This window comes from Lottia gigantea (genome assembly GCF_000327385.1).
Source record: "Lottia gigantea unplaced genomic scaffold LOTGIsca_2, whole genome shotgun sequence".
Classification (NCBI taxonomy): domain Eukaryota; kingdom Metazoa; phylum Mollusca; class Gastropoda; family Lottiidae; genus Lottia; species Lottia gigantea.
In genome coordinates, this window is record NW_008708400.1 from 637,886 (window position 1) to 647,432 (window position 9,547).

General features: G+C 31.3%; 2 protein-coding genes across 2 annotated transcripts; both read right to left on the reverse strand.

The window, feature by feature from the left end:
• Positions 1–1,091: 1,091 nt before the first annotated feature.
• LOTGIDRAFT_104414 (hypothetical protein) lies at positions 1,092–3,790 on the reverse strand (the record flags this gene model as incomplete). Its single annotated transcript, XM_009053144.1, has 6 exons — positions 1,092–1,281; positions 1,599–1,715; positions 1,996–2,206; positions 2,508–2,679; positions 2,962–3,150; positions 3,674–3,790. The coding sequence occupies 6 exons, from the start codon at positions 3,788–3,790 to the stop codon at positions 1,092–1,094; spliced, it is 996 nt and encodes a 331-aa protein (XP_009051392.1).
• Positions 3,791–4,341: 551 nt separating this feature from the next.
• LOTGIDRAFT_181525 (hypothetical protein) lies at positions 4,342–8,192 on the reverse strand. Its single transcript, XM_009053145.1, has 7 exons — positions 8,137–8,192; positions 7,153–7,363; positions 6,721–6,872; positions 6,284–6,456; positions 5,748–5,854; positions 5,118–5,287; positions 4,342–4,828 (listed from the first exon to the last, which is right to left on the reverse strand). The coding sequence occupies exons 2-7, from the start codon at positions 7,358–7,360 to the stop codon at positions 4,625–4,627; spliced, it is 1,014 nt and encodes a 337-aa protein (XP_009051393.1). The 5' UTR covers positions 7,361–7,363; positions 8,137–8,192; the 3' UTR covers positions 4,342–4,624.
• Positions 8,193–9,547: the final 1,355 nt, after the last annotated feature.

A 9,547-nucleotide genomic window follows, 5' to 3' on the forward strand; every position in this document is an offset into this window, starting at 1 on the left:
CTGCTAAATAGAGATTGTAGTCTACACAAACTATACAACTGTTTAAGACTCATACTGCTTATTTGGCAGGATAACATATGCTTGCCTGGTTAGGCACGGTATCATATGCCCAATAACATTTGTAACATTACATTACAGGTTTTAGACGGCAATAGTCATGGTGGGGGTATCCATTAGGCTCATATTCAATTTTTGCACAATCTCTGAACAAGTCAAATAATTTATTCTTTGCATCACATTGAATAATGCTGTTTATTTTAACTCATTTTTATGATAATACATATCAGGGTATCAAGCTGAAATATATTAGTTTAGAGCTAAACCCTTCAAATCTTGCCCGGTATTCTCAAAACGATCTTAGCGCTAGGACGTCATAAAACAATGTTAGATATCAAAACCCTAGGACGTCCTTATCGTTTTGAGAAAGCAGGGCCTGATTTTCTGTAAAATAGTGGATTATCATATATATATATATATATACAAATTTCTCTTTAGAAGTTCATTAACAAGATATTGGTAATTAAATTTGAGTTTGATCTTTTAGCTATGGATGACTATCTGAAACATTAGTAAGCAGATGAGCTTGTGTCACTTTGACCGTGAAATATAAATAAAAATGTTTAAAATTGTAAATCTATTAAAATCCTTGTGTATATATCACAGCAATAGGACAGCAGTTAAAATCATATACAATATAAATATTTATCAAACTTAACAAATATGGATAATATAGATATATTATAAATACTCCAAATAAATCTTTAAATGAAACTCTTATTTTGAATTTTGCAGCTTTGAGATATTTCTAAACATGACCACGTAATTAAAAGTTTGCAGAATCTTTATATATTGCTACACCTGTGATGACTTATTAATTAAAAGCGAGTCTCTATCTTTTGACGGTCTCAAAAGGTATACGAAAACTTTACAAATAGTTCGAAAATAGTTTCCTGATTTTTCCCTTCTTCCTTGAATATAAAAATAACCTCACAATTAATTTTAAAAGTTTCTCACTATTGGTTGAGGATTTTATAAAGAAAAGAAGACACTACTAAGTGACACCATAATTATGAGTTTTGATTTTGAAATATTTAAACCACAATAGGTTTTCCACTACCAACATTTTTGTACTCTGTAGTATACATTTTAGGTGCTGTCATGATAGAGTTGGTACCAGGGTCTGGTAAGGTGTAGGGGGTATCAACAGGACAGTAGTGGTTATGTTTCATTCGAACATCTGATGGTCTGGTATAATTATCTTTATACACTGATTTCAAACCACTGGAAAAAAAAAAACAGATCTTCTGTCAATGAAGTACAAAACACAGTAATGTCATGTGACAAAATGGTAGATTTTTCATAAAATAAACAAAATTGATATAAAATTCTATAAATAGAACCCTAGCGTGATGCATTACTTACTGGGCAAATACAGATGGAGAAAAAGTCATCAAATGAATTAAATTAAGCAAGATTGAACATCACAGGATGGTTAAAAAGAGGAAAACATTATGAGCATTCAAAAGATGCCAAATTTGAACTGAAAAAATTTACAAGCTAGACTATTTCTTATTTAGAGTAAGATAAAAAATACTAACCTGTGTGGTACTGGTACCAATGCTTTTGGTTGGCGTGGTATTTTAGTAGCAGTAGGAAATACCATAGTATCTCTCATGGGTAATCTATCTCTTGGTACTGAATTTTTAGGTAATGGGCTGAAAATAAACATAAGAGTTATTTAATGATGGAAAAACTTGTATTGTTATCAATAGCATAATAACAATAATAAGTATGAACTTAAATGAAAATTATTGGCAGGTTTACTCTCTGCAGGAAAGTTAAGTTCATGCACCCAGTGGTAAAGATGCATTAGGTGTACATGTCCATCATTCCTTGCAACACTGACCATCCATTTTTTGTTCCTCATAATGACATGGCACAAAGGATATGTCTAACGTGAAAAATTTCCTTTAAATATTCAAACTTATTACTTACTTTTCTTTCATTCCAAATCCCATAGATTTAGGATATTCTTCACAATCCCAATAGGTGGCAATATCTTTCTTAGGGTATTTCTTCAGTTCACTGGGTTTAAAGGATCTATGATGTTTGTGTGTTGTTGATAAATAAGGATCTAGTAAAGGTAAAACACCACCATCACGTACATAGAATGGTTTACCTTGTAATTTAGGATTAGTAGTACTAGCTGAACCAACCTGCAAGAAATAAATAAATGGTGTCTTCAAACTATACATTCAAACGATATCAATGAAATCGTGTTGAAGGAAAGCGGTTTTTCTAAGCAGGGTTTATAAATAATAATTATAAGGATCCAAGAGAATCAATTGATTAATAAAGCAATTGTAGTGAAATTCTTCCCTTACCCAAGCCTAGAGGCAAATGATTGCTAATGATTTATTTAAACTTAATCGAAAGCTTAAGCGTAAATAAGCTTCTAGATATTTTATCAAATGACCATGATAGAAACAAAAAATAACTCTTCAAACATACCTTTGAGGGGCCTTCATTATGATAGTCTTGTAAGAGAAATCCTTGTGGATGATAAACTTCTTCAAATCTGTAGTGATCTTTAATACCAGGTTGAGCTCGGAAATTATCTTGTGTTTCTGTTTTCTGATTTCCCATAGTTAATGGTCTTCTCCAACCTCCTTGACCAAGCTATTCCAATAAAAAAGAAAACAAAATCTTGAAAATATACAAGAAAATTTGTCTCAAAGTTTAAGAGCTGCAAAGAGGTTTTCTAGCCATTATGTTTCGAGGGACTTCTATTTTCTTAATCAGTATTTTTGGCTGTTGATTCAGCTGCACATGCCTAATTTGTCAAAATATCAGTGTAATATTTGTGTTTTGTACTTTCTGATGCTTAATAATTTTCTGTGAAAATACTAGTTAGTATTGGGAAAATTATTCACATTTTCTAAATCTTTTTTTGCCACTCACCTTTTCAGCTAAATCTTTGACATAGTTAACTTTCCAATGTCCAGGAGGTTTTAAATGAACTAAATTATTATAAGTTGTACCAGGATGTTTATTATCATGAGCTTTGCCAGTTGTTGTATCATATCTCTGATTATCTATTATTTCATCTGGTGCTGCTAAATTTCTTGGTAAAGGTTCATTCATAACACTCTGAAAATTTTAATTGTAAATTGGTTACCATACATTAATTATGGTAAATAGCTTATAAATATATTACTATTGTCTGAGCAAAATATAAGGTTTTGAGAATTTTTTCTATTATTATTTTTATGACAATGGGAAAAACATTCTCAAAATAGTACTGTTAATCTTAGAATGTATTTGTGTTGATAAAAATATAAACATGAGCATACATTATGTCTTTAAAATTTTATTTTACAGAGCACAATTTTCAGCACATTTTAGTCAACCCAAAGACAATTTCGACTTAAGTAGGCCTAAGACTAAGGACGAAACAAAAGTGATTGACACAATGCAGTTATCTTTATTTTTTGAAGGGACAGTACGCTGAGGCTAGAAGAGACATAAAAAAAAGGTGGGTAGGCCTAGATTTTAGCTACCAGGGCCTACAACAACATTAAAAAGATGATATTTATGTAATGAACAGAATAAAAATCATGTATGTCTTGGCACAATAACGAAATGTACTTGTATGATTCAAATTGAAACTTACTCGAAATTGTGAATCTGGAAAATAGTAACCGGGTCTGTAATGATGTCCAACACCCGTACTAGTTTGGTGCCAGTCTTGTCTAGCTTCATTTTTAACTTCTTTAAATCTTGTTTCCATCTTTCAACTATATTCTAACCAAGCTGTAATACCCTTTTGACATTAAAATCCTGATTAACCCACCCAATTAAACATTTACTGATTTAGACTATCCGTTGCCAAGCTAAACTATTGATTGTTGAACTTAGAAACAAGGGAGTTAAGCCAAACAATAACAATTATAGTCGCGATTATCCATTACCTTTTGTTGTGAAGGGCAGATAATCAGGAGAAAGGCATTCAGACAGCAAATACTTCATTGCAAATTTCAATAAAAAATTTTCTATTAGCATTATAAAATCATTCTCATTAATTTCAATATTGCACATTGTTATGTCCTGACATATTTGGAATAATTGGCTCCTGAGGCAACGTATTTTCTTGGATTTTGCTAGTATCATTATCAAAGCTAAACAGGTAAAATCCAGGGTCAACTGTTGTACTAGAGCCTGAATGTAGAAACACTCGATTCATGAAAAAACCAGTAAGGATGGCATAATATGTATTAAGCTGGGCCTCTGTTGTGAAGAGACTACGGGTTTGGCCCAAATAGTCAAATTAAATAATTTATTATTATCATTAAGTTTATTAAATATTAAAGTGTCAGAATCTGATTTATATAGTATATGTCAATTTTAATTTAAGGGGTTAAAGCAACTTGAAATGCATGTTGATCAATTGAAACATATTCAAAAAATAATTCAGAAAAGTTATATTTCTGGATACACTTCTTTACAATATGGAGATGTCACCACAAATATTTCCTGATTTCTTGACCCAAAGATAAAAGTGTGATCAATAAATATGACTGAAAATAAAGAACCATATAATTGTTTACAACCTTGGTTTAATATGTCAACTGATATCTTGTAATAATGAATGAATGTTTTCAAGTTTACCACACCTTTTACCACAAATACTCGCGAAATACTGAAACTGTGATTTCTTATCTCCATCACTGAGTTCATATTGATTAAAGTTATTTGAAATAGTCACAGGTTTTTGAGACAAGAGTAAATTATCAACAGGCCAGTTTAATCCCAGATGATTTCTATGCAACTGAAATGATAAAAACAACAATTATAATTCAGTAAAGATATTAAAATTTGACAAGAAAAGGTGTTTAACGTCATATGTTCCTGCAACTGTTCAAGCTGGTCTACAGGTTACTGCATGCAGTGTGCAAGGAGGGAAACTTCATCAAGACAGCAGCATTAACCTAACTCTTTTTCAATTTCCAGCAATCAAGGGCAACTATGTGTGCTCAACACGTAGCAAACATGTAACAAGTTTATTGTCCCATCAAAACTTTTAGACTCTTTTTTCATGTAGTCTGTAACACACATACCTTGTAGAGAGAACCAGACAAACAGTGCCATACAATTCCCTCTATTTTACCGTTCTCATTGCATTGGAACCATTCTTCTAGCTCTCTTCTATCTAATTGAGGTAAGCCTTCTAACCGTAATGAACCATGTACTACTAATAAATGTACTGGGAATTGCTTTGTTCCAAGTTCTGAAATTTGATGAAAATTTAATGAGTAACATCTATAAAGAAATTTTACCCTACGGCAAATCTCTATATAACTGGATTTGATGCAGCAAAATTTATTACACCTCCAAAAACATGTTACTGATATACAATAACAGGAATAGTGCTATATCACAAAGTGACAAGCCTATTCTAACCTATGCTTTGCGCAAAATGGTTTATTATAAATCTTTATCCTAGAAAATTGCCAGTGATTTTAGGAGAACCATGTTCTAATAAAAAACCATACAAGCAAGACAATAACGTTAATCAAAATCTTGTCCAAAGAATGACAAAATTGTATTATAGTAGTGGAGCCCTCCAAGAAGTGCTTTGCACACAACACATGAGTATGACTTTCGTAACAAAAGTGCTGCAATGAAAATCCTTCCCACATTGTTTTTTTTCTCTGTAAATTATTAATGTGAGAATGTATGATACTCACTATAAGGGTTACCATTAATCATGGTACCTATTAACTCTGCTGTTTTTCCCTCTAGTGTTTTTAATGGTACACAATCTATGACTAATTCACCAGAACTCTCACTTTCCCTGTCAAAAAAATATAAATACATTTTCTCATATCTTAAGCCTATACATTTAAGACTCATTTTAATATGACTAATAAGTACTTCTTTCCAGAATGAAATTCTGCTGTTCTGTTTTAAAAAGATTAACCAAAAAATGTCAGTTGCAGTGATGAAAAATTTCCAGGCAGTCATCATCATTTTTTCATAGTTACAATGATATAATCAAAAGGGGCATTGTTGTTAGTAACCCCAAAACTTTGACTGTCATCACTTACGTTGCTCAATATCTATTTGTGGACAAAACAGACCCTAAATTATCATACCACAAAAATGAATGGATAGCGAAAATTGGACAGTATCATTTTTTTTATGTTTCATAATGAAATGATTTACTAACAAAACATAGGAATTCAACAAATTACTATCAAAGTCAAATGGAAATATGTTTTACCTTAAGACAACGGCTATTCCAGTCTGTAAATCAACAGAGGTAAGATGCCAACAATGTTGTCTAAATTTGACATCAACTGGTACCCATCCTGGTGTGTGTCCTATATGGTCTGGCAAAGCTTCACCATCTTTTATTTCTACTCCACCTGCCGGTATCCAATTATCTGGTACCTCCTGGAAATCAATTGGAAACTACTTTTTTCATACTCATTTTCAATGATTTGATGCTGGAAATGGTGTTTTCTACAATTCTCCAAGATTCACTGGATAGAGCTTTGCATCTACTGATCCACAGCCATGGTAGTGGATTGGACTGATCAGCTCCTTATATACCTTATGTGCCTCAAGTCCAAATATTGGAAAGATAACCCAAATTTCAAAACTAGCGATATCCTGATTGCAATTTTATATCTCTCGCCATCCATTACAACTTCTCACCTTGAAATCTTTTGATACATTCCAGTTGAACCTTGGTTTGTCTTCTTCAACAGTATTTTCTGTGAACTGGTGTTGACTTTGGAATTTCTTAAACCTTTTATCAGCATTCTTATTAGGTTTTCTATCTAATCTAGCCCATAACCAGGGCTTCCCTGAAGCAAAAAAAAATTTTTAAACACAAGGGATAACATAAATTTGTGACAAGAAAAATCAATTCTTTTCTTTTAATTCAGAAATAATTTAATTTATCTAAAAACAACTGGATTTGGCTTAAGATTAAACATTTCTAAAAAAAAAAAATATGATGTGTGGCATTTTGTTTTGGTTATACTCAAAACATTTAGGTGTAAATTTGTGGAAGTCACAAACACTAAATAGGACTGTTCAACCATCAACCAAGAAATATATAAGATCAAAAAAACTTATTGTTACCTTCATATTGTTGAATAAGAACACAAGTACCATCAAGTTTCTCTGTGATTAAAGCACCATTTAATTCCCCATCTTTAAGTTTAGGATTAAGTTTATCACCAGCTAGAACTTTGTATGGTTGATGTGAACGTTTTTCAGATGGTTCATTTTGAACACAAATTTCAAATATACAAGAAATCTTATGTTGGACAGGTAATAACTTTTCCATGACCTAAAAAAAATTCAGGCAAAATCTATACTTATGGATGCATTTTATATGAAATAAACAATAAACTTTACAATTCTTCAGATAAATCGTAGATTGTAATTTTGTACGATTTTAATTCTGTTAATTTTAATAAAGTTTCAAGAAATTGCAACACATATTAACATTCAACATAAGATGGTCACATTTTTAGGCTAGTTTGAATCTCAAGTTTGAAAATTATTTGGAGATAATTATAATATTGAATAACATTAGTGCTGGGTATTGCCAAACATGTGATACATATTGCAATAAATGGATCTCAAATGATACTAATCGCAATTTGGGGTAATGGGACTAAAATTCCAATATTTATTAATTCATAATCATTTAACTGTGTTAATCGTACATGCCGGGCCACCCTTATTACTAGCAGATCATCAAAAGTTTGTGATAATTAAACCTAAATAAATGTTGATATTGATACACTTTAGTTTGGATGTATTCTTCTTAACGTGAAGTTCTCTTTTGGGCCGATTTCAACGCATGGTAATATTATTACCGACAGTAATGGCTCTAAGTAGCATAAATAAATGGTAAGGTTAAATAAAATACTACCGTTACGGTACCGTCTACGACGTATTTGATTTTGACTCTCTTCTCAATCTCGAGTCGCTAGTCATAGATCTAAGGCCTAGATCTAATTCCGAAATCACTGACAATTTTCTGTACTAAATTATTGAAATCTTTAACATTCACATGTAGATTTATCTGATAAAACAGATAAATGTTCCCCTCACCTTCCTTACGTCGTTATCTTACATTCTTTTCTGGATTGTTTACAAGACGGATGAAGAAATGCACAGCAATATTAGATCAAAGGGAGATAACGTACTTGATTTTACCACAGGTAACTCTTGATACTCTATTGAGATCAGAACACTATTAAATCTTATAATAGTTTCTCATATTATTTGACCTATATATAAACAAGCAATGTCAAGCTGTTGTGAATCTGTACCAGTTCCCTATCGGGACATTTCTCAAAAAAAAGGCCAGAGACCCCTAAAAGCCAACGAATTTCAGATGGCATGGAATGAACTTTAAATGGCTCACCCCCTAAATACACCACTGTCAGCCGTGTGAATCTAAATTAGTCTGCTTATGTGAAGATCACTAACGAGGTTGATTTAACTCTGTTATATAGGTGAAGATATTGGGCTACCTTGTATTTATTTTATGGAAAACCTTGAAACTCATGAAGGACGAATGTCTCTTATTATAATTAATATGGGACAAAATATCTACCAACTATACTGCTACAGACTGACCATGTTAAATACTTTTAACATGAAAAAGAAAAAAAAGAAAATTTTGTCTGACTGATATAAAATATTATCTTTCTGCCGTTTAACAATAGTCATCACGAGCCAACTAAGGTGTACAAAGAAAGCAGTTTAGTCCCAATTAATTTCATTTTAAAGAAATAGTTAACCATGCATATCAATCTAACCAAGTTTTATTTCTATTCATTAGAATACATATGGTACAAAATAGTATATTGTAAGCATCATAAATCCTATCAGATATTTTTCAAAAATGCTGAATTTTCCATGGAATGCGGAGTCACTAAATGAGAGAAAACATTTTGCCAGTATTTTAACCACAAAGATATTTGAACAGAATTATAAAATCTATCAAGAATATTTTGTGAACCAAGCATTATTATAATCAAAAACTGACCATATAAAATATATGACATTCTTTGAACTGAATAACTCAAAAATTTTCACATTTTTTTTATTTTCTTAGATCATGGAGCAAAACCAGAACCCAAAATACAGTACAGTGTTTGATATATAAAATGTGAAATATTAAAAATAAATACAATTTATTTACAATTACTATACACATTGAAAGACATATTTAAGAATATAGTTGGACAGGAGACTGAAACCGGTTTCAACATATTTGCATAGAATAATCAAAGAAAATATAATTTTATATTAGGTTGAGATGGTTTCTTATAAAATATGTGAACCGGACAAAAACTGTCCTTAAATTGTCTACAAAACAGGTTCTAAGCAAACATTTTCATATTAAGCTTATTTATTAGTTTATCTTGCAATTTTCCATTGAGGAAAAACATTTTCAAAACGTTACCCTCTATACAAAATCAGAGCAATACCTAGCATAATCAACTTAAATATA